At 48.1% G+C, this 23,512-nt stretch overlaps 2 protein-coding genes across 2 annotated transcripts in view; one reads left to right on the top strand and one right to left on the bottom strand.

Moving 5' to 3' along the window:
• Nucleotides 1-756: 756 nt before the first annotated feature.
• Nucleotides 757-4,312, top strand: LITAFD (LITAF domain containing). The gene is made up of 4 exons (XM_063101092.1): nucleotides 757-876; nucleotides 2,724-2,922; nucleotides 3,591-3,735; nucleotides 4,204-4,312. Exons 1-4 carry the CDS (start codon nucleotides 757-759, stop codon nucleotides 4,310-4,312), a joined length of 573 nt encoding a protein of 190 aa, XP_062957162.1.
• Nucleotides 4,313-9,794: 5,482 nt separating this feature from the next.
• Nucleotides 9,795-23,512, bottom strand: part of USP7 (ubiquitin specific peptidase 7) — a 64,478-nt gene continuing 50,760 nt past the window's right edge. The window contains exons 13-31 of the mRNA XM_063099367.1: nucleotides 23,000-23,156; nucleotides 21,834-21,978; nucleotides 21,420-21,550; nucleotides 20,720-20,854; nucleotides 20,124-20,225; nucleotides 19,822-19,927; nucleotides 18,894-18,986; nucleotides 18,728-18,795; nucleotides 18,270-18,370; nucleotides 17,346-17,499; nucleotides 16,652-16,719; nucleotides 16,050-16,158; nucleotides 15,880-15,957; nucleotides 14,725-14,825; nucleotides 13,620-13,719; nucleotides 12,697-12,816; nucleotides 12,484-12,555; nucleotides 12,268-12,358; nucleotides 9,795-11,800 (exon numbers count right to left, since the gene is read on the bottom strand). Coding sequence (XP_062955437.1) covers nucleotides 11,694-11,800; nucleotides 12,268-12,358; nucleotides 12,484-12,555; nucleotides 12,697-12,816; nucleotides 13,620-13,719; nucleotides 14,725-14,825; nucleotides 15,880-15,957; nucleotides 16,050-16,158; nucleotides 16,652-16,719; nucleotides 17,346-17,499; nucleotides 18,270-18,370; nucleotides 18,728-18,795; nucleotides 18,894-18,986; nucleotides 19,822-19,927; nucleotides 20,124-20,225; nucleotides 20,720-20,854; nucleotides 21,420-21,550; nucleotides 21,834-21,978; nucleotides 23,000-23,156 — 2,038 coding nt within the window. The 3' untranslated portion in view covers nucleotides 9,795-11,693. The remainder of the gene's footprint in view (nucleotides 11,801-12,267; nucleotides 12,359-12,483; nucleotides 12,556-12,696; nucleotides 12,817-13,619; nucleotides 13,720-14,724; nucleotides 14,826-15,879; nucleotides 15,958-16,049; nucleotides 16,159-16,651; nucleotides 16,720-17,345; nucleotides 17,500-18,269; nucleotides 18,371-18,727; nucleotides 18,796-18,893; nucleotides 18,987-19,821; nucleotides 19,928-20,123; nucleotides 20,226-20,719; nucleotides 20,855-21,419; nucleotides 21,551-21,833; nucleotides 21,979-22,999; nucleotides 23,157-23,512) is intronic.

A 23,512-nucleotide genomic window follows, 5' to 3' on the forward strand; every position in this document is an offset into this window, starting at 1 on the left:
GGGATGAATTTCCAGAAATAGTATTGCTGGGTCACAGGGTCCCACATCTGCACTTCTGCTAGATACAGCCAAATCCCCCTCACAGAGGTGGTATACAAGAGCTGTTTCCCTGAAACTTGTGGCGTCATGAGGAGTCATTCATTATCCCAGTTAAGAGCTGGGGTGGCATCACATTGGGACCCCCGGTTGGTCAAATCCTGGCTTTTCCTCACTGGTTGTGACCCCGTGTAAAGCCCTTAGCCTGTCCTTGGTGCAGGGGATACCCTCTGTAACTGGGAGCTTCTCTTCTGGGCCATCCTGATTTTCCAATAATAATGCCAGCATCATTGACCACATCTGGGCCAAACCCATTACACGAGTTATTTCATTTGATTTCACAACAAATCTATAGATGGTTACTATTATCCCCATTTTACAGATGAGGAGGGGAGGGATAGAGGTTTAGAGAAAGGTTGGATCTTGCCCCAGCTCACATAGCTCAACTAGCAGGAGAGGCAGATTGGACTTGTAAGGAGGCAGACACACACATATGCAATGCACATGTATACATGTATGGACACGTGTGCCCACACATACACATGCAACTCTGCGAAGGAACGGCAGGAACACTCTTGCAGCTAGATTTTGGCACACATCGGCTAAGTTTTTCAAAGAAGAATGGCTAGCTAACAGGACTCATGTTCTAAGGCTCTGATCAATTTCCCACCCGGCTCTCAAATCTTCCACCTGCAGTGCAGGGTGGCGGACAAGTCGAGAATGGCCATCCTCAAAGGTCCTTCAAGCGGAGCCATGGGAGGCCCCCGCCCTCCTGCCGGAAGCAGGGACAAAGTCCACTCCTCACACATCACAATGGCTGTTCCATCCGAGCCAGGCCCAGTGAGAGGTGGCTGGGGGAGCTCCCCTCCTCCCTGTCTTCTCCAGGCAGCCAGGCCTCGCCATGAGGATTCCTTAAGATAAACAATGCTCGACCACTCAGTACTTGGAACCTGATGCTGCCCTGACACCATTGCTGGGATAAAAGACCAACACGGTACCAAAATGGAACTGTCCCCAGGATGAGGGTTCCCCTCATTAGGGTGCTGGGGCTTGGACAGGCCAGGGAGAAGTCCATGTTGGGGTACGCAGGGAAGCAGGAGACTACAGGTCCCCTTGCTGAGCTGGGGGCTGATTCCAGTCCTCCCCCTTGCCGCCTAAGTCCTACTGTCCCCCACCAACCTGGTGACTGCGTGATCCAAAAGGGACAGAAGGCAGGCAGAGCTTCCCACATCAGTACCCTCTCAAAGTGTCACAAGGAATTCTCCAAACAAGACTAAGGACCCCCCATATCAGGTATGCCCCTCTCCCTGCCCTGCCCCGTGGCCAGAGACAACCTAGACTGATGGGGTGGGGATGGGGGTCCTGGCCCTGTTGCTGTGGGCTTGGGGGCCTGTTTCCTCATCTGGAAAGAGGTGCTGACTGCAGTGGTTGAGAGGATTAAAAGGATCGATGTGGAGCCAGCTGGGCCAGTGGCTTAATTTCTGACCTTCTGTTTCCTCACCTGTAAAATGGGTACAAAAAACACCCCAGGCAGGGAAGGCCACTGGAAGCACTGGATGGGTAGGAAGCCTCTTCCTGCCTGAGTGGAGACGGTGTGGCGTGATGTGGGGAGGGGCTTCCTGCTCTTGACTGCCCCCACCCTGGGAGGATGCATTGGGTGGGGAGATCACAAGTGCCCCCACAAGCCACTAGGCTCCTTTCCTGCAAGGGGCAGAGGGATCTAACTGTCAAGACAAAGCGCAAGTCCCTGTGCAAAGCGTCCGCGCCGTGCTCAGCAAAAACACACAGGGACCCTCATCGCTCACATATAAGAGTACGGGTTCCAGAATGTCTTGTCCAAACAGCCTGAAGCCTGTTTCCAGGGCTGCGTGGGAACTCTTCTGGAGGCCTGAGGGCACAGGCTGGGGTGTCCAACACACTGTGAGAGGCTCCTTGTGGCTCAGGATGGAGTCAAGGTTGGAAGAATGGGAGGAGGTACTGGGACCCAGATGGAAGGTAGCCCACTTGGAGCCATCCTGCTCAGAGGCAAGGGCATAACAGCAGCAGCATGGGCTCTGCAGTCAGCCATCCTTAAGTTCCATCCTTGACTCTGATACTTATTTACTGGGTGACCTCAGGCAACTTACTTAACCTCTCTGAGCCCAGCTTTCACACCAGTACAACTGGAACACCACCATGCCCCCACCTTGCTGGTGTTGGGCAGGGTAAATGTAGTGATGTGTGTGCTGTTGAGCACAGGGCGTGCATGTAATAAATGCTCAATATTGAAGAAAAAAGATCATGGGCCCCATGCTATCACTGCATCCTGAACCTCCTGGCATTGCCTCCAGGGAGATCTTACATCCTAGGACAGGAATGTACAACTGGAGCCAGAAATGGCTCAGCTCCAATCCTGCTCCTCTGCCCGCTAGCTACACAACCATCGGCAACTTGGTTCAACTTTTAGGCCTCAGTTTTCTGCTCTGTAAAGTGAGTGTCTCCTTCAGGCTGGCCAAGTTTTTAGCTCAGTGCCTAGCACACAGTGAGCCCTAGGATCTGAGGGTGTTTTTCTTCCCTCTTTTTTTAAAGGCCCACCTCCTGCTCCAGGAACTCAAGCACCTCCTCTGACATAGACGTACTTCGAAGGCCCCCAAGTTGTCCACACAGGTGGGAGCTTCTGTGGCCCCTCTCCTTGCTTTCTGTCTCAGGCTCAGAACTGGCCAAGACTGTCCCAGCAGCACCTCCTCTTGGAAGCCCTCCCCCAAGTGGCCGCTGCACGGCTTGCTCTGCAACCCCTGGCGTCCCCTAACCCCGGCCCCCAAAGGAAGCCAAAGTCTAGGATCATCACAGTCCCCCCTCCACCTCACTCGTCCAGAGCAGACCGAGCCTTTGGTTCAGAAGGTGCAAGTACACTGGAATCATGTTTTCATAACAACAAACTCAGCCAACACCAAGAACGTAGAAAGGGCTGCAGTTTTAAAATAACCAAACACTTTTTTTTGTCCAAATGCAAGAGTGTTGCATTAAGAAAAATATGAAAATACTGACAGGAAGGTTTGGTTTTTTCGTCTTTCACATGACTGCTTGGCCAGGGGCATCAGGGCTTTTGAATTGTGGGTATTGGAAACCCACATTGGCTAACTTATTTTGTTTTTGCTTTTTTGGTGGTTGGCCGGTACTGGGATCAAACCCTGGACCCTGGTGTTATTAGTACCATGCTCTAACCAGCTGAGCTAACCAGCCAGCCTGGCACTGGCTGACTTAAAGAACAAGCCCAAAGGGTAATGCCTGGATAGGATATCCCAGGAAATTTGCTGTGAACACGAAGGGACCACTTTTAATCCAGAGACACTCTCAAATTCCCCAGGCCTCCTCTCCTGTTTGCACCCTGGCCAGGGGGTCTTGACTGAGGGGGTGGTGGGCCGTTAGGCTGACCTGGATGGCCTTGGGGGCTTAGGTGAGTATTGAGAACCGGCAGAAGATGAGAAGCCACAGGGGGGTCTAGCTGGAGGTGGACATGGGAGTGGAGGAAGGAGGGGTAACCACGGGGTCTGACCTGCCTCCTTGTCCCCCAGACCTGTACACCAGCATGCCTAGTATAACGACTCCCAAGCCGGTGCAGACCACATGTCCCTACTGCAGGAGGGTCATCCTCACGGTGACCTCCACTACCCCAGGGGTGCTCATCTGGCTGCTGTGTGCTGGTCTCTTTCTGTATGGGTGAGTGGCCCTGAGCCTTGGCATATGGCAGTGGGGTGGGTGGCAGGGGAGCAGGACCAAGATCAGAGGGAGGTCCCAGTGTTATCTTGGTCACTTGCCTCCCTCAGGGGTGGTGGCAGTAGCCCTCTGCCTGGGCACCCTCCTGAGAACAGCAGGGGATGGATGGGTGGGCTGTGCCTTCAAAGCAACTGGCTCAGGGCAGGTGGCCGGGCCAATGCTGTCCCTGGTAGCCAAGACCAAGAGAGTCCAGCAACACTCTTGCTCTGGTGGCCCTGGAATCATCAGAGCAGCTCTAATCACACAGAGGGCTGGCCGGTTAGCTCAGTTGGTTAGAGCACAGCCTTATAACCCCAAGATCACAGGTTTAGTTCTCCACACCAGCCAGCCACCAAAAAGAAACAAACGAAAAACTGTACAGGGCCCGGGCCCCAGCCCAGACGAGGTCCAGGCTCCCGGCTGTGGCTCCAGGTTCTCCATGGGCTGCTGCTTCATGCCCTTCTGCATCGGGGACCTGATGGCCATGAAGCACTCATGCCCCATGTGCAAGCGTGAGCTCTACCACTACCGTCGCCTGTGAACCCAAGCAACCAACGTGGATGACGCGGCCCTATACACTGCGCCTGCGCCCTGCTGGGGCCCCTCCAGCCCGGGGTGGAGCAGGGCGGAGATGGCAGGCCGGGTTAGTGGCTAGAGCGTGGCAGGTGGCGTTTGCTGAACAAGGGACCGAATGCGTGGTGGCCCAGCCTTCCTGTCCCAGACTCCTGAGAAGCCGCAGCCCAGGGACACCCCTAGCTCCCCTGGTTCAAGCCTCCGTGACACCCGTCTCCCCACACTCCAGCCCAGAGGGGAGTGAAGGCCATGCTTTCCCCCACCATCCAGGCTCACACCTGGCCCCCTGCTCCTACCTGGCTGGGCTGTGACCTCTGGCTTAAATATAACATCCAACAGGCACTCTTGCCTTTCATGCCTGCCTGGGTCTCTGCATCCCTGGCCTGACCCACAGCTCCCCTCCCCAGGCCGCAGCGGTTATCCAGCCACCTCCTGGTAGGCTTCCCAGGCCTGCCCTGGCCCATGTGGCTGATGCTCCCCAGGGCCCTGCCTTGGGCCTCTTCCACACATCACTCCCGAGGCGTCCATCCTTGTCCTCCCCTCCTGCACCCTGCAGCCTTCTCCCTTGGGTGCCCAGGGACCCCGCAAACCTCCAACAGGTTTCAAGAGTGACTTCCTCTTCCTTCCTTATCCTAAACACCCCAGGGCAGCCCCTGGGTCCTGTCCTTTGTGCCCTGCCATGGTTTCTACCCTCCCCTTTACCCCACCCTCACCTTCCTCAGAGCGGGCAGCAGCTCCTGGTGGCCTCCCTGCTCCTTTGGATTCTCACCAGCGGCCAGTGGCTGGCACAGTCTGAACTCCACTGACGTGGGCAAGAATCAGTAACTTCGGCTCGGATTATGCAGAACACCAGCCTAGAACTCACCATCCAAAGGCCGAGTCCAAACTCTCCACGTGGGGCCACTTGAGGCTATTTGCAAGTGGGATCCTGCCCCCCTGCCAGCCCCCATCCTACCAGCCCTACCCTGTCCCGTCCCTTCTTCCCTGGTCACTGTCACTTCTCCAGGCACATTTGTGAGCTCTTGGCTCACCCTGGCACCCCCAGGGCCTGGCAGGGACAGGTGGGCTTATGGAAGCTGGGAGGGGGGCACATCTCCTCAAAGGCCTGTCCAGCCGCCCCCCCGCAAGACGATTAATCCTCACTGTCCCCTCACAGCTACGGCCTTACCACACTGCAGAGGCTGCTAGAGGAGGGTGGATATACAGAGGCCCCAAATTGGTTTATGAATGGGATCCCTTCTGGGTAAGATGGGGTCTGCCCGGGACCCAGGTCAGGAAGGGAGATGGGGCAAAGGGAAAACCCAGTGTCAACTTGGGGATTTTTCAAAATATGAACGATATTGCTCCACCCATCACCTTCTCAATTCAGATGAATTTCACGGAGAGGGGAGGAAAGAATTAAGGGGAAGAGAAAAAGTAACAGGAAGCTATGGGCATGGAGGGGCACGGATGTGACTGGGGACCACTGCAATACTCACACCCACCACAGGAGGGCAGCATTGCCCCGTCTTACAGGTGCAGAAGCCCAGGCCGTGATGGTTTGTCCCAATCCAGTCACCAGACAGGCCCACTGGGAGGAAAGGTGCGGAGGCGAGGGGGTACGTGTCTGTGTGCACAGGTGAAGGCCAGGAGGGATGGGAGCATTAACTGACCTCCCACCTAGTGGTCTTCAGTGAGCAGAGAGGTTCCTGGAAGCCTTAAAGTGAGCAAGGCCTGGCATGACGTGTGACGTGACGGGGCTAGCAGGTCCTCACATCACACCAGCAAGGGGAACGACAAGCTCTGGAACAGATTTCTCCAGATCTGAATCCCCCAACGGCCGTGCTTCTGCCATCCCCACCAGAAGCAGGACAGGGAGCCTCCATTTCCACATCCAGAGACCCCATCTTCACAGGACTTTTAGGACCAGACAGTAAGGCTTCTGACACAGATCAGGCACTCAGTACCTGGTCATGGATGTAGGCTCTATGTCTAAAGGCAAGGCCCTGTGGTCGCAAACAGGATGAGAGTCTGACTGCCCAGCATCTGGGTCGCAGAAGGACTTGGCTCTGCACAGGCACCCCAGCCGTGGCAGGCAGCAGTCACGGGGCCACCTGGTTCTGCTGGCAAGGCCTGGACCAGATGCATCTGCAGAGTTCAACTCAAGTCCCTTCTTCTGATTCAAAGCTCACCAAGGAACTTACTAGCTTTGACTTAGTTTCCCAGATAGGTCCACAGACGTGTGTCTGCAGTCCTGCGACAGCGTCTGATCGTCGTCTGCTCACGTGGCTCCTCTTAAGAAAAATGCGGCGCTGGTGGCGGCACAGCAGGGCTCTGCTCGCTGGTGTGCCAGGTCCTTCTCAGTCCCGGGACGACTCTCACTGGCCTGAATCAGTCACCACTGCCTCTGACAGCAGCCAGATCCACGACATGACTGCAAGGTTCCACCCAGCTCCAGTCTGCATCCCTGAGCCCACGGATCAATCCCCAGGCCTTTTAGATTGAGACTGTCCAGTGTAAAGAAAATGTCAGTTGCCAACTCTAAAAAACTGCCCATTTGAAAAATCAGACTTTTCAGCATCTTTTAAAGTGTCTGAAGGAATAGCTGCACAGAATCCGCATTCTTGAAAGGCACCCTGGCCACCCCTATGTCTCGGGGTCCCTGCAGCCCCTGCCTCAAAAAACACAGCCTGAGCCACCATTTCCACCTGTCTTCCCGTGTCTGAGGCCTTGTCCCAGGGTGGCCTTGGTTCTCCCATGTCATGACCCTGCTGTGGAGCCAGACTGGGGCTGTGTGTGGGGTCATGGCTTCACCCTCCTGCCCTTTCCTTAAGAGTTGACCTGGTCCTCCATGCTCATGGCTTGTCTATTCCATCTGGGGCCCATCAGGAGAGTGGCCCAGGAGGTGTCTCTTGCCAGGAGAGTGTCAGGGCTTGGAGGGAGGCTGCCCCCAACCCCTGACAGGTAAGCTTGGCAAGCTGCTTTCTCATCAGAAGCTGGGAACCCCGTCACCCAGGGACGGTCAAGCTGGAGGTACCTGGAATGCAGGAGGGTGTGTGGGCAGTGAGTCAGGGTCTGAACACTTGCTCTGCACTGGCAAGGCCCCCACCAGGCTGGGGTCCATCCTGGGCTGCCCAGACCATCTGAGGCCACAGCAGGGTGCCTGGTCCACTCACCCTGCTCAGCGGTGATGTCAGTCACAGAAGCGGGCAAACACAGGTTGTGGGAGCCACTCTCCCCCAAGCTTGGCCAGAGTCAAGAGACAGAACAGGCCACCCACCCCACCTTATCACAGGAGTGGGCACAGGAAGGTGTGGCACCGGCAAGGGCAGGGCTGTGCTACTGGTAACTCAAAGGCTCTCACTTAGAGCCATGCCTGGTAGGGTGAGGGGCACGGAGGGGCCACCAAGACCAGGCTGGGGACCTCTAGCAGCTTCTGGCATAATGCCCCCCCGGATTCTCACTCACCAGGGAGGGGTTGACATTAACTGTCCCCTGACCAGTCAAGGGCAGACCCTAGTCCTTCACTTTCCCCTCCATCTTTCTCTACCTCCCTGCCCCACCACAAAACCAACTTCTTCATAGAGATGAGTTGAAAGGGCTGAGTGGCACTTACTGTTTACCCGTGGGGAAGGAGGCCAGGCAGCAATCTCCTGCAGGGGCTGGCTGGTCTGCCTCTGGAGGAAGGTTTTTCCATCCCAAACATCCAGCCAATAAAAGCATCCTGCTGTGAATGTCCGCATGCCCACCCCAAGACCCTGACGGTGCACGGCCTCATGCAGGCCAGTGACCCCCTCGGAGCTGGTGAGGCCCTCTCCCTCTGGAACCTGCACAAATCCAGTGCTCCCAGATGGTTCTCTGTGGGCGCCTGTGGGCCCAGCCAGCAGGTGGATGGCTTCCACTTCGCCCAGAGGGCAGATGCAGGAATTTGGGGCTCTTGGTCCTTATTAAACTTTGTACCCACCCAGAAAGTGAATGCCCTTGAAGGCTTCCTTTGAAGGAAAGGCCATATAAATGCTCATTCCAATGCACTTGTGTCTTATGTATCAACTCTGCTCTGTGTGAGGTCATAACTGTAACCAGCCACAAAACTTCATTGTCCACTAGAACACACATCAGCCACGTGTGGCAATTAAAATCAGATTTAAAAGGAACATCTACTCTCTGCCATGTGAGCCATATTTCAAGTGCCCAACGGGGCAGACACTGACCCTCTCTTTCCCAGAGAGGCCAGAGACAGACTCCCCGCCACAACCCCCTGGGGTCGGCAGCCAACAGGTGTTTCTACAAATGAAATTTGTCCGCATGTGGCCTCACCTGTGATCTCGCACTATGACGGCAGAGCTGGGTGGTGCAACAGAGACCACCAGGTGGCCCATAGAGCTGACAACATCCACTATCCAGCCTTTCACAGAAAGTCTGCCAGCCTGGCTCTGGAGTCATAAACCAAAGCCACAAGAGAAGAGAGGTGTCTTATTCACATGCCTCGCCTTGCCTCTAATCCAGGGCCAGAAGGTGCCACGACTCATCACATTTGCTTCCACCATGGAGGTGGCTTCAAACTTGAGACCTCAGTGCACTACTCCCAAGCCTCCACCCCAGACAGCATAAACCTCTGCCTAAGAAGCTGCTCAGAAGAATTAGGTAGGATTCCAGATGTCCTCAGTGTCCCGTGGGAGGAACACCCTGGGTAAGGCCTTGATCAGGAAGCAATTGCACTGAGACTCGGTTGCAGGGACCTGAGCTGCAGAGCACCCTGCAGCTGGTGCTGCATGGCACATCTAAGCCACATGGCCCGGCGGGGTACAGACAGATGCGTTCTGTTTTCCCTTGTGTGACCATCTGTGTATCCTAACACAGCGACACTCGGCCGGTTGTCCTCCAGACATGTGCCTCTCTTCTGGGGGGACCTGCTGATCCCTGAAGGCCAACAGTTCCTATCAAAGGAGGCCCCCCAAGAAGAACTAGCAAGTGACATGCAGAGGGCACCTTGATGCTGCAAGGACAATAGACTGCACATGACAATCTGTCATTAAAGATGAAAATGGCAAACCCTGCACCTTTGTGTGCTCTTCTATTTTTTAAACAAGACCATCCTCTCACACGGTGCTGCTGCTGACCAGCCTCGTGGGGGAGGGCCACGGGACCACAAGCCCTAATGCCACATTATGGTTGAGGACAGGGACACACTGTAGTGGGAAAGAGTACAACATGCACAAGGCTTAGTGAGCAGACTGAACGGCAGTTCACCACCTTCCATGAACTTAAGAAGTCCCACTCCAGGGCCGGCTCATGGCTCACTTGGGAGAGTGTGGTGCTGACAACAACAAGTCAAGGGTTAAGATCCCCTTACCAGTCATCTTAAAAAAAAAAAAAAAAAAAAAAAGGCCCACTCCTGTTTCCCCAAAACCAGTTTAATAAACTCAAACTTCTGATACCATATCTGGCAGTGAATGGAAAGTAAATGCAGCACACGATGGACGATGGACACACTACAAAAAGTTCGTTAACAAAAAGTCATTTAATATCTTAAGGGAGAGCAATTAAGTTTCATTTACCTAGGACTATAACCCATCCCCAGCCAGAAACTAAAACGAGAAAAGCAACACCTTAACGTTCACTCAAAGACAACTTGTGAATGGCTCCCGTTACCCTGCCCATAACTGCGCTTTTTGAAGGAGGAAAGAGATCCAGGAAGGGCCAAGTCCCCCTAAGGGGCCCCCACGACCTGCTATCTGTCTCACTTGTTGGAAGGCAGCTCTTGGAGGGCAAGGCACACACTTAAAATGGAAATCAAGGAAGGAAATCATTCCAAAGTACAGACTGGCCCGGAGACCAGGAAACTGTGCCCTGGATGTGGGTCACGTCCACTGGAGAGTGAGTACCTTCCCGGGACTCCACCTTACAGTGTCTTAAAATAATATTTCCAGTCATCTGATCTGTACATGGTTCTCTCCTAGAAAACCTTTTATTTCTTAGGCTCAAATATGAGTAGAAAAGGAGGGGGGGAAAAAAAAAAAAAAAAAAAACCTCAAAAAACCCAAAAAACTTAAATTAGAGGAAAAAATACACCTCAGTAAAACCATGTTATAAATGAAAAAGTTTCCCAAGCCTGTTTCCAGGGAGAGTAGGAATCTTCCTCAGCTTCCACGTCACTCACTGAATTATAATTTTTTATAGAAAATTTTATTCAACATACAACATTTTCCAGCAAAAAGGCAATATACAGGAAGAGTTGGTGTACACTGCTGCTACAGAAACAAACAAAATACTGGAAAAGAATGAAAAATAAGTGATTTGCTGATTCTATTTTACTGCACTCAAAACTAGACACGCAGCTGGCATTAGCTCCAAAATAAAAGGAAACGAGGCTGGGACTGAAATAAAACTACACACAATGAATATCAACATCAGTGAAATTCACTTGCAGACTCACCCAACAAAAAGTAACCTCCTCCCAGTGGCAAATTGTACATGTTCATTCATTAAATATACAATTTCATTTTTTTTTCCTCTTTATTTTAACTTTTTTACAAAGTCAACAGCTTACTAACCACTAGTGAGCATGCCCTCTTGCTAAAAGGCTCTCCTTTTTTGTTGTCTGTTCCACTTTAATTCTATTTATAATTCTTTCACCTGCTCGTATGAACTGTTGAGATCATTAAGTTTGCTGAAAGGCAGCATAGTAAACCTTAATTGTATTTAACAATGTTTTCAATTTAATAAAAAGGCCCCCAAACATCTGTCGGGACTGTACTCAGTGCATCTGCTTTGCAATGGGCTTCAGGACTGTGGTGGTGGTGGGAAGGGAGACGAGTTTATCGAGAAGCCCCCAGGCCGCTGGAGAGAACCCGAGGAAGGGCCGATAATGCACACGATGAAGGAAAGCGCTATTTATTAGGTTGTGAGTTTCTCTGTTTGCCTTTACAGATGCACACAAGGTCATTGAAAGGATACCTGAAGGAACTAAGTCAGACGAGCCTAAACATAAGACTTGCTTGCTGCGGGACTGGTACCCGGGACCCCGCAGGCAACCGGGCAGCTGACACCAACTAGAAACAGCCTAGTGACCTTGTGCCCTAGGTGTCCTGCTAACCTTCTCTCCCCGTTCTGACAGTTGCCTTGCATGTGGTTACCATAAAATAACTCACTGGCATCCAAGCTTTATAAAAACACCTTCATTTTGCTCAAAAAGGGCAGTCAATAGATACAGAGAAGCAAACTGAACAGCCTCAACAAAATAAACACCAGCAGCAATCCTCTTGCTGAAGACTTCGGATAGAGTGCATGTGTACCAGAGTTCTACGACTGTTAAAAAGGGGCACACTCCCACGCACTGTCCCTCGCCTTGAACACACTGGGTGAGGAAGTCAATTATGGATTTTAATAGCCTTTTCAAGGTAAGTGTAGCGACTCCTCTTTGGGGCTTTGTTGAAGTGGTCGAGCCCTAGCCAAGGCCGAGGATGAGACATGTTACCTGGTGGGGAGAAAGAAAAGCAACTGAGACCACACAGCAAGCCCGGGGCCCTGGGATTAGCGGTGGCCAGCATGGACACTGAAAACCACAGGAGCAGCTCAGCCCCGTGGTTCTCCAGGCAAGAATTCCCAGTGAAGCCATGACTGCTGAGCTGCTCCTGGCACCCGGAGCTAAGGACACCCACACCCTAACTGAGCATCTCAGCAGCTTCTACAATACAGCACTGTCAGAGAGCCCACAACTCAGAGCTGCCACCCTTCATCCTCAGCCACTGCTTCACGCGTGCCCAGTGCTTTAACCCTGCCAAGCCTTCACAGGTCACAGGTGCTATTCCTTCCCATTTCACAGGTTGCCCAGAGAAGCATTGGTACACGACCCAGAGCTGTCCATCCCCCAGCCAGAACCACTGGCTTCTCAGACTTGCACCCACATGTAGCAAAGGCTTCCTCCAGCTAGAGGTCTCTTACCAGGCTGCGGCTCAAAGTCTTTCAAATTTACTTCATACTCATCTTCATTTATGTACTGGTGTCGGCCCATCATTACAATTGCAAATTTAAACTAAAAGACAAAAATCAAAACTCCTCCATTACTGCGGTCTATCGGCAAAACCCACATCTCTGGCAAAAAAGTCTAGGCAGCTGGTCTAGTGGCGTTTTGAGTACGAGGGTCCCAGAAGTTCGTACCTTTTCAAACTCCTTTTCCTGGATGTCCAATAGACTCTGAATCCGCTTCATCACTTCTCTGAAATGCTCACCCTGGAATGGCAGAGGACACAGGCTCACACGGCTCACACGCCAAAAGCAGTGTCGGCCCGCCGAACCCACACGGGGCAGCAACAGTCACTCAAAAGCTCCAAGTTGAAGAGAGATCCTCAGCCTACTAAAAAGAAATCTTACCTGGTGTATCCGCAGCAAAAATGGAATCCCAAATGTCCCAAACACCTCTTTGTGGAAATGCGCCACTGTGATCAGCATCTCATTTTCCTTGTCTATGTCTACCTGGTCCAGAGGTATTTCCTGGGGACATGTGAAATACAAAGAGTTTCCTAAGTGCAGTTAATGCAGACGAAATAGCTACATTTAAGTTCCAACTTGCTGCTCCAATAAGAAGGTTAGATCTTATTTTTGCCAAAATGCCACACTTGGATCTAGCTAGAATGATGAGAGTTCAGGGCCATATCTTAAGTTTTTTTTTTTTTCAGAAGAGACCAAATAATGTATTATTTCCAGTTATCGTGGAAATGTTGGCAGCTCTAAATTCAACAGTGACCCACAGTTTCTGCCCAGATTGCTTGGTGGCCCCTATTTAAAATTAATTTCAGATCCCCACACCGGCCAGCTGCTCAAACAAAATAAAATTAACTTCTAAGGACAAATATTGTTATGATTCCACTCATGAGGTCCCTGGAGTCAAATTCAAAAACGGAACGTAGAATGGTGGTCCATCAGGGGCTGGGGAACTGCGAACGAGGAGCTAGTGTTTAGTAGGTAGAGTTTCAGTTTGGGAAGATGAAAAAGTTCTGTAGATAGATAACGGTGATCATTGTCTAACAATGTGAATGTGCATAATGCCACTGAACTGTACACTTAAAAATTAAAACGGCAAATTTTATGGTATATGTATTTTTTCATAATAAAATTTGTATCTTAAAATCTAGAAAAATAAAATTAAGTCTCAGAAAGCACTTCAATTGCTGATCCATAAACACAAACCAAAGCCACTTGAACAGCTCACTAAGAAATTTAAATAAGCCGCAGACAGGACGCACCTCACCCCAAGGGTCACAAACTTTCTCTGGTGCTAACAAAGGGACAGTTACCTCTATTCGAAATGTTCGGCTCGTTGCAGGAGATAAACATTCTAATAGCTCATCTTCTTGATGCACACCAATAATTTTGTAGCTTACAATTTCTAGCAGCCTGAACAGAGAAAAAAAACAAGGGAAGGTAAAGTACATATACACATGGTTTAAAAAAAAAAAACAAAAAAAAAAAAACACAAATTGTGTTCTTGTAAGAAATTATGTCTATAAAGCTACCAAGACTTGCCTGTCCTTTTTTCAGAGGATTTGAAATGTGAGAAGCAGGTATCTGTGGGGAGCAGACAGAACATGGACCAGGTGGTCCCCACAGGTGCAAACTTAAAGGACAGTCCAATCCACACCCAGCTGGACTTCGCAGACATGCCACATTTGGGCACAAGATGTAGGTTAAACCAAGTCTCTTAGAACTGGGTAAACCTTTCCCACAAGGAATTCGAAGTAGGCAAGACCAGATATTTTCCTCACTTACTCTTCAGATAACAGATAAAAGTCTCATTCTTCTATTAAAATTACATTTGGGGGACCAAATAGCCCCAAAGGCTGTTTGTCCTCCAAACTAACTATGAGTCAACACCAGCTCCACTCATGGGCCTGCTGGACTGCTCATTTAGGCCAGGCTGAGGCAGAAGCAGTTTGAGAAAGATACTACCTCGGCCAAGTAGCAAGGCATAGAACTAAAGACCACCAGTCAGTAACAATAGGGCTGCCTCTCTGAAATAACCACTGATCATCAAAGCTGGGCTTCTTTCTAGGGCCTGCATTTTGGCTGAACGGATGAGAAGTGACCCAGTTTCTCAAACGCAATCGAGAGTCTCCTTTTCATTTCAGTTGATCATTCAATGTGAATCACATCCTTCCCCTGCCAAGCTTTTCTGAGTCTCACATCTTTTTACTATAGGTAATTAATATCAGAAGACAAAGGGGGAAGGGGAAAATGGCTTCACTGTGAAACTCTTGTGAACCTCTGCTAGGACTGGCTTTGGGATGAGCTGGGTGATGAGGCGCGTGGACTTGGCTGAGTTTGATGTCCATGAATGTGGCTGCAGGGCTGTGGCGAGTACCACCCTCCTACTGTCCACCTTCAGGCCCTGGAAACACTCACCTAAGTTTCCCTGAGGCTTTCTCCCCAAGCTCTACTGCCTTCTTACATTCTTCTAACAGGTCCCGGACGCACCCGTGCTTGTCTGGATATAGTGTTATTTCCTAGGTGAAGACAAGATGAAATAAATGCTTTAAAGAGAACATAAGGGCTAGCTGGTTAGCTGTTGGTTAGAGCATCACGTTGTAACACCAAGGTCAGGGGTCTGGATCCCCTTACCAGCCAGCCACCCCCCCCCCCAAATACATACATATAAAAAAATATATAAAACATATAAAATAATAAAAAGAATATAAGAGGTCTGCTGTAACAAAGAAGAAGGGAAAAACCACAGCAGTTGTTCTCAGTCATCTACGGTTGGCCTGAGAGTCCTCCACTATGAATTCACTCATGGTGGGGCATGTGCCCCAACCTGGGACCAACGCAGTACTGAGGTGAGAAAATGTCACCTTGATGCAAAAAGCTGGCCTTTTACAGAACAGTTTCTCAGAAGTGATCTCCTGAAGGATCATCGAAGATCCTCCGCAATTCTCACCACAGGCAGAAAAGAAAGCCAGTCCCCACGGGAGCCCAGAGGCAGACTGTGCTTTCAGCCTGATCGACTCCACATAGGTGGGGGTCCGAAGCCTCAAATCTTCCCTCCATACTGGTAGAGCCAGCAAGGTCAAAGACCTGGCATTCAAGTAGGCACAGACTTTCTATAAGAACAGCCTACAAGTGTGGCTGGACGTCTTCTGTTTGGAGCAACACACAGTGCTGGAGCAGCCTGTGTTAGCAATTTGGGAAGTGTGAGTGCCCAGTGGAGTCAACGTCTCCTCCATTCATGGGCCTCTGGATCAACTTGTTCAGGCCAGGCCCAGGAAGTATTAGTTTGAGAATAATACTGCCTGGGCCAAGTTGCAAGGCACAGACTTCAAGACCTCCAGTCAATAAGAACAGGATTACCGGGGGACTTGGTTAGAGACACTCTTACTCCCCCTAAAGGCCTGAGGGGGTCATGGCAGGCAGGAGGGGAGACTCTGGCCTGGGGGCCTCTAACACAGGCTACCATTCAGAGAAGGCTTTTTCATTGTTTTAGTTTTCCATGGTCTGGGGATAGACAGGAACAATAAGAGATCTCCAATAAAAACAAAAATTCACAGTACTGAAAAAACTTACCTCTTCCCTAAATTGGCTGTTTAACCATATACACTTAAAACTTCGCCTGTTCTCAAAGTCTGTGATTTTCATCTTAAGCTAGTAAGAAGAGAGAGACTCATTTTAGATATGCTTTTACAAAAACCCAAGCCTTCTCTTTATTACCCAGTTACATTAATTTGGACTCATACCTGCTGATAGTAAAGTTTCTTAGGTTGTCTAGGCTTGAAGAACTGTAGAAGATCTCTTAAAGTACCTTCATAATTATGTCTAAGAGGATTACCTGGGCCATCCCTATAACTACACAAGAAAACAGCATATAAATAAATGACTTGTTCATTTGCCTAAAACAAATATCCGTGAGTAGCATGAAAGCAAACCACTGGACTTACACCTAGACTGGAAATTTGGACCTGGCACAGGGTTTAACTCAGTACTCTAGTTTCCCAAGACCTAAGTCCCTCTCGCTGTCACACTTAGAATGCTCTCTGCAGTGGTGTCACAGCACAAAGAAGCCTGGCAGGAGGATGGACCCGGCTGGACACATGGGAGATGCACTGATGAAGTATCTACAGTAAGTCCGGCTTTAGATGAGGCTGTCAATTATTTTGACATCTTGGAGTAATGTGGTCAAGATGTGAGTGGTGACAATTCTATATCTGAGACTAAGCAAGAAATGGCATGTCAGGTGAGGTGGCTAGCTACTCATTAAAATTAGTTCCAAGATGTTTTGATGAACTATAGAAAGCATGCGGTAAGGACCAAATAGTGGGTGTGCATGAGTGTGGCTTACCCTTGGGACTTGAAAAATTGAAGCAACATCGGATCCGTGTTGAGCCTCTGCGCAACGGTCTTTGCAACCTGGGATGTGGAAACGAACCAGAAGACAGAAAGAAAGATTCACATTTTAGGGAAAGAACTGAAATTTGCTCTTAAAGTTCATCATTAATTATGTGGCTGTTATTAAAGAACTATGATGTAAACAACCTGAATTTAGATTGCCTAGAAATTTACTATTCAACAGGAATAAACTACATTCCTTAGAATATCACCATGGGAGGAGCATATCTGATGAAGATTAACTTTTAAAGAGTTTTCACTTTTAATGGTGAGGTCTATAGATTTTTATTTTTTTTTAATGGTGAACACTTGGCATGTTATTATAATTTAAGTGAAGGAGCTGTTAAAACTATTATCTCAAACCAAATTATGCCAGGGGCAGAAAAGATTTTGTGGGACAAATACTCAAGCTTGGCAGCGGATGAGGAGGAGAAAGGGACAAGGCGGAGGCTGGGGAAAGAACAGTTCTAGCCTCCACAGATAAATCAGCCCAAATGCACATCAACTGGTAATTTCCCCAAACAGTGGGAGTGTAACCTCTTCTTCTGAGCCAAATCCATTACACAGCTCCTTCAACAAGCCTTTGAGAAAAGAAATTGGTCTCTCTGGTGTGGAATCTAAAGGGGAAAAGAGCATTTATTAAATACCTGAAAATAATTCATTCTATTTGACAATGTAACCACAAATCCAGGATCGTTGGGGATTGTTTTATCACAGAAAATGACATCAACGCGGTGGTAGAGGTCTCTGAAATATTCTTTTGCGGTGGGTAATTCACTGTTATCATTTTCAGGGTCATCCCTGGGGGAGAAAAAGTTTGCAGACTGAATCAAAGATCGTGGCGGGGGTAGGTGGCAAAAATGGCATCATCTTTTACATAACAGTGACAATAGGTTCTCTTGTAATATAAACTCAGGATCCCATTTTAGGTTGCTGGGAGTCTACCTCAGCTAGCTCTGTAGGCAGGGTAGAGTAAGAAAGCCAATTTTGTAAGGGAGAAGGACCCTGAGCCATGCACGGTGCTGGCTGCTTCACATGCCTGATCTCACTACAAAAACAGAACACACCCAGGACAACAGGGCCCCCCGCTCCCTTATGGACAATCAGATGAAGGACGCAGGGCCTGCCTGCAGAGCCTCGTCTCTGCCCAGCTACAGCTTTTGTGCACTATCAAGGTACTTTCAGACACTAAATGTCTGAAAAGATCACAGATCTGCTGACTTACATGCAGACAGATTTAGATGAATTACCTAAGCAGAGACACTTCCAAGGAATTTCAATTTTAAGGGAAGAAAAACAATTTTGCTATTCCATTAAGACTTTTTCCGCCCTACCAATAGTTACCATGCTCACTGTAGACATTTTTAGGAAATAAGAGAAGAGGTTTAAATGATGAAAATGTTCACCACCCTTAATTCCAAAACCCAGAGAGGGCAACTACTGTCAACACCCTGAGATGCTTTCAACAAAACATGGCTCAGGGTCTAGATGCAAGTGCTTCCTGGTCCCATGGCTCACAAAAAACTTCTAAAATTAGTACAAAGTGATAGAATCCTTCAAAAAGTACATACTTCTGAAACACTATGATGTCACCATCCATTAGTTCATCGAGGGCTTTATCAAGAGACACATCATAGTCCTGAATTCTCTCTGTTAAATTCGGTTTAACTTCCTAGGGTAAAAGATGTAAAATGGTTACATCATAAAGTTTGTCTAATGTTTAAAATGACCATATATTCTTCCAAATACTGTTAAGTATTTTCTCTACACCCAACTATCTACCTACAGTTTTAGTAAGTTAAAATGCTACTGAGAAAAATAAATAAATCTATAAATATATAATAATCACTGACCCTAAATAGGTAAAAATCACAAGTCTAAAAATGAGAACCTCAACTCAACACCACGAGGCTGCAAGTTAGCTGCAGACTTTACAGAATAACATATTCAGGACTAGCAAAATAAACAACAAAAACCCTTCCCAAACTACTAATGATAAACTCATTATAGAAAAATAAACCATCCAAACCTCATAGAGGATAAGGCTAGTATCTTGGATAAATCCTGCTCTGTCACACATTACTGGGAGCAAGTCACCTAGGATTAAAAAAAAAAAAAAAATTTTTTTCTTTAAATCCAAAGCTTTAATATATTGAGCAAAATCTATTTAGAAGTTAAGTGCAGCAAGGACTTACGTATTTTACAGGATATTGGTGTGTAGATATGCCCACAGTAATTCAAGCTCCGTGTTTTGGGATCATACATCTTCAAAAATAACATCACGTCATCTACAAGGTTAACAAAGAGATTTTGTTAAGATCTGAACAATAAGTACAGTGTTTTTAAAAAGTTAATAGTAAGCTTAGCAGCTCAGTGACAAGTGCAGCGACAGTTTAAATTACCTAAAGGTTACTACGTCAGGTGAGGTGTATGCAAGAGGCTGATCCTAGGACTGCAGAGACAGTCCCCAAACATCAAAGCCATGGGGACCGCTACATATGAGAGAGCAGTGATGGCATCAAGTGCAGTTACCTTAGGAATCCTAGTTGAGACCTGGCACTAACTAGAGTTGGATGAGTGTTATCCTGGTCGTGCGTCTCTGCCACAAGTGACCACTTGTAGCAATAAAAATCCATAATTTTATAGCAAGGATCAGCAAATTCTGACCCACCTATTTTGTAAATAAAGTTGTACTGTAAATAAAGGCAGCCAGCCCACTCATTTACATGTTCTCTCTGGCCACTTACTCCTATGGCAGGCAGATTGTGTGGCCCACAAAACCTGAGATGCTGACCATGTGGCCCTTGACAGACAACATTTGTGACCCCCATCTGTGTGATCTGACCAAAGTGATGAGCACAACATGGGCGCCAAGACTGAAGACACAACAGGCTGTCCCCAACGCTTCTGGCCACCTTCTCCCCACCCCGTGAGACACTCACAGCTGAGTCAGTCTTATCGGACTTCATCAAGAAGCCTTGAGCATGGGAGGGATTCAGCGAGCATTTGTGGGAGAAATCAATACACCTTTCTGCAAGGGAAGAAGGCTTAACTCTGTTTAGAACAGTCCAGGAATCCAACTCTACTGCTCTCAAGTCGACCGGGCATTTCATGGGCACTTACGATCTTTATCAAACTTGGGTAATGTTGCTCCACTAGCAGCCAGCTCAGGATCAACTGTTTCCAGGAATATTGTCCAAGGATTTTCATTATCACTGAGTTCAATCATCTATTTCCAAAAGAGATGCTGATTTTAGAAGATTTTATTGGCTTAGGTGACAGAATGAAAAACTACACTTGAGTACTGAAGAAAATGTCCAATTCTATTTAAGTGGACCAAAAGGGATACTAGCCACACTAGCTGCAGAGGACAAAAACCCCCTGCACAGTTCCAAACGAGACACACTATTATCAACAATATTTACTGTTTTACTGCCGTCTGCTTCATTATCTAACATTGCTGGCCGTTTTGTCCCATTACTCCTTGCTTGCATGGGCCATAATCGAATCTGATCCTGTGGAAATCCCTGGGGGGAAAAAAAAAGGTGCAAATAAATTAAAACAAAAACAAGCTCATGTTTTAACCCTATATCAATTTAGTAATTTTGTGACTATAAGAAAAAAATAATTGCAACTCTCCCCATTGATTTGGACAACTGTGACCGTACCTTTAGGGTCACACTAGTAGTCCAGGGTGCAAGTGCCCATTCTATAAAAAAAATTGGTGGGGGGACATTTAAAAGTAATTTCCCCCTTTGCAAATTCTATTAGAGACAGGTCAGAAGGGCAGACACATGTTTCTGAGATCTGGTGGTTTCTCTGTACTAGAGTCAAGAGCTCAGTATTTTCCTTACATTCCTTCCTCAGACAGGACATGTGCTCAGGTCATTCATATTGCTGGTAGGCAGTGCCCAGACCCAGTATCTATCGCCAAAGGCAGTTAGTCTCTCCTAGTTCTAAAGCACGAAGGGGAGACTTGGGAGCCAGAGTAAGAAACACCAACAGAAGGGCTGGCACGCACCATGGTCTGAGAGAGGTTCTGAACAAACTCGGCAAGTGAGGAGTTCTTCAGTACTTTGAACACAGTGTATTTCACTTTTTCTTCATCGTACATGTCATTTCCTTGGTGGCCACAAAACTGGTCCTCTGCAACTATCTGAAAATGCATATAGAAACACAGAACAGAGTTTGCACCGACATAAAAAATGAGCTCATGTTGAACAAGTCAAGTTACTAAAACTGGTCTTTTGCTCCAAAGAAACCTCTTCAGAAGACCAGCAGAAAAAAGTATCATAAAATGACCGCCAACTAAGTTAGGGTTTTATTTAGAAAAGATGAGCCTACAAATGTGATCACTCCTAACTCAACAATGAGCATTGGAAAGTGGTGACTGCCTCCCACTGTCCAACCTCCTGCACTGTTTATAAACACTCCACCACTGCTCTGTCTGATGGCCTAAATCACTTTTCACATCTGAGTCTTACACCTGAACTGGAATATATATCCCAAACAGCCAGGCTGGCCTGAGCAGTCACTGAGTGAGTACCTGCTGGCTGACCAAAAGAGGCTAGATGGAGCAGCTTGGGGCACAATCGCCCTGATCTGGCACCAACTACACTGGGACTGAGACCAAGTTCATGCGCATGAGCACGTGGAGCTGTTTCTCAGCAGCGCTCCACTGGCCTGTCCAGCTCAGCGCCATGGGAGGCTCAGAGGCTGACCTGCACTTGCATGTAGAGATGGGCTTCCTGCCGCTCCTTCCGCTTCTGAGCCTCGATCCTTTTCTCCTCTTGTAAGCGATCCACCAACTGCTGAGGAATATCATGGTCTGTGACAGCTTGTAAAACTTCACCTGTAGAACAAAGCCATCCTCTTTCACCTCTGTGCAGATTCTACTTTCCCCTCCTTAGGGAAATGAACTGGTATCATGTGCCTGCATCAAACCCCATAAGCCCTATCCAGCTGGCTCTGGATGTTGCGAATAAGGCAGAAGAGGAAAAAAACGTGTTTGCATGGGCGATATGGCTTAGGTCCACGACTCTGTGGCAGAAAACACCAAGGCAGGTGAGGGATTCACAGCACAAGTGTAAACGTTCACCACAGTAAAGAATACAACAGAAACCAGCTGTACTCACTCAGCTTGGATTCCCTGATATACACTAACATGTACGCGTTAGTGCAGTGCCGGACAGACAGGTCGTCATCGTGACCCCCGTAGTTGTGCTCAATGGCTTCTTCTTTAGTGCACCTTGACACCACGTCGTCGTCAAATTTACACCACTGGAAGGCAACAACCAGACGTCAGCAGAGACAAAGCACTGAAAGACTGACCACGTGCTGGACCAGGCACTGCCTCAGTCACCCTCATAGAAAACTCATGCTACTTTTGCCTCCTGTTCAATCCGCTGTGGGTCTGGCTAATAGTCGCCCACAGCAACTTCTGAAATCTCCTACAGCCCATTTTCCACTTAGGTTCCAACTACTAGCAACTCTTTACAGAAGAAATCTATATTGAGAACACCTAATTTAAAGTTGAAATTTTATGCTGCTATAAATTAAATGGGATATTTTACCCTGTAACACTTTACAGAAGGGCCTGATTAAAAGAAAATGCCAGCATAGTTTATGCATAATTGTTATCTTCCAATCTTCTCATCTTGGACTGAGCAATTTTAAATGCTAACACAGGCTGCAGATGAAAGTGCTCTTCATCACCATCTTGTGCAGTGGGGGTCTCTCTGTCAAATTCCTCAGGCCGGAGCCAGCTGGGCTCTACTCGTGTTTGATTACTGTACTACTCGGGCCACACTGTGGTCTAGCACGTAGATTCTGAGACTCTCATCAGCCAAATGCATATCTAGCCCTCTCCACTCCTGAGGGTTATGGTGACGATTGTATGAGACCCACATGAAAGAGCACACTCCAGCGGACAAGTGTGCACACCAAATAACATGCGATCAACGCGCCCTCCCCACCCCAGGCATATGCCATGGATACGAATGTCAGTATTCATAGGCAGAAAACAGCACTTCCTATGGGACATGAAGAATTCTGTCAGGCCTAACATTCATTACTGACAAAGGGAAGTACAATCTAATTTGTTATTTAGCTTTAATGTATCAACAATTAAATGGGTGGGAAAACAGCACTTAGCAGCCAGAGAATATATAGATCAATCAGAGGCCAGGCAGGATCCTCAGCTATCAAGTTCATCCAGTAGGAACTGGAAAAGGCTGAAGCTTTGCTTCAGTGTTAAATTTTCTAATGGGTATCACATTCAACCCTGAGTCCCAACACTTACTTTGCCGTCCCCTTTGGGATTTAAATAAACCACATAATGTCCACCATGATTATCTCCACTGTGAACCAGGACTGCATGAAGAATGTAATTTGCAGGGTCCTTAGGATCTGTTTTTTGCAAAAATTCGTCAAGTGGTAGCTGTTCCGGGAACTCAAACCTATTAAAAAACATGTTAAAAGAAGTTCAGCGTTCTCTTACACATAAAATATTGCACCTTTCAACTTTATTTATTGTAAGGCCTCCTATAATTTATTGGCTCATCTTTTACGGGAGAAGTATGAATCTGATTTGGGAGACCCTTTACACTAATTCTAAGGTAACCTCTACTTATCAGAATTAATTATTCATAAATATGAGAAAAATGCCTATAAAGCATTGAGATAACTGAGTTTTAAATCCAAGGACATCACACAAGAATCTTTTAATAAGTATACACTATGAATTTCCTAGGGCGTGAATAATTCCAAAGTATCAGCAGATGATTCTGAAGGTCCAGGAATTAGAACAATGAGT

The sequence above is a fragment of the Cynocephalus volans genome, chromosome 6 (assembly GCF_027409185.1).
Source record: "Cynocephalus volans isolate mCynVol1 chromosome 6, mCynVol1.pri, whole genome shotgun sequence".
Taxonomy (NCBI): Eukaryota; Metazoa; Chordata; class Mammalia; order Dermoptera; family Cynocephalidae; genus Cynocephalus; species Cynocephalus volans.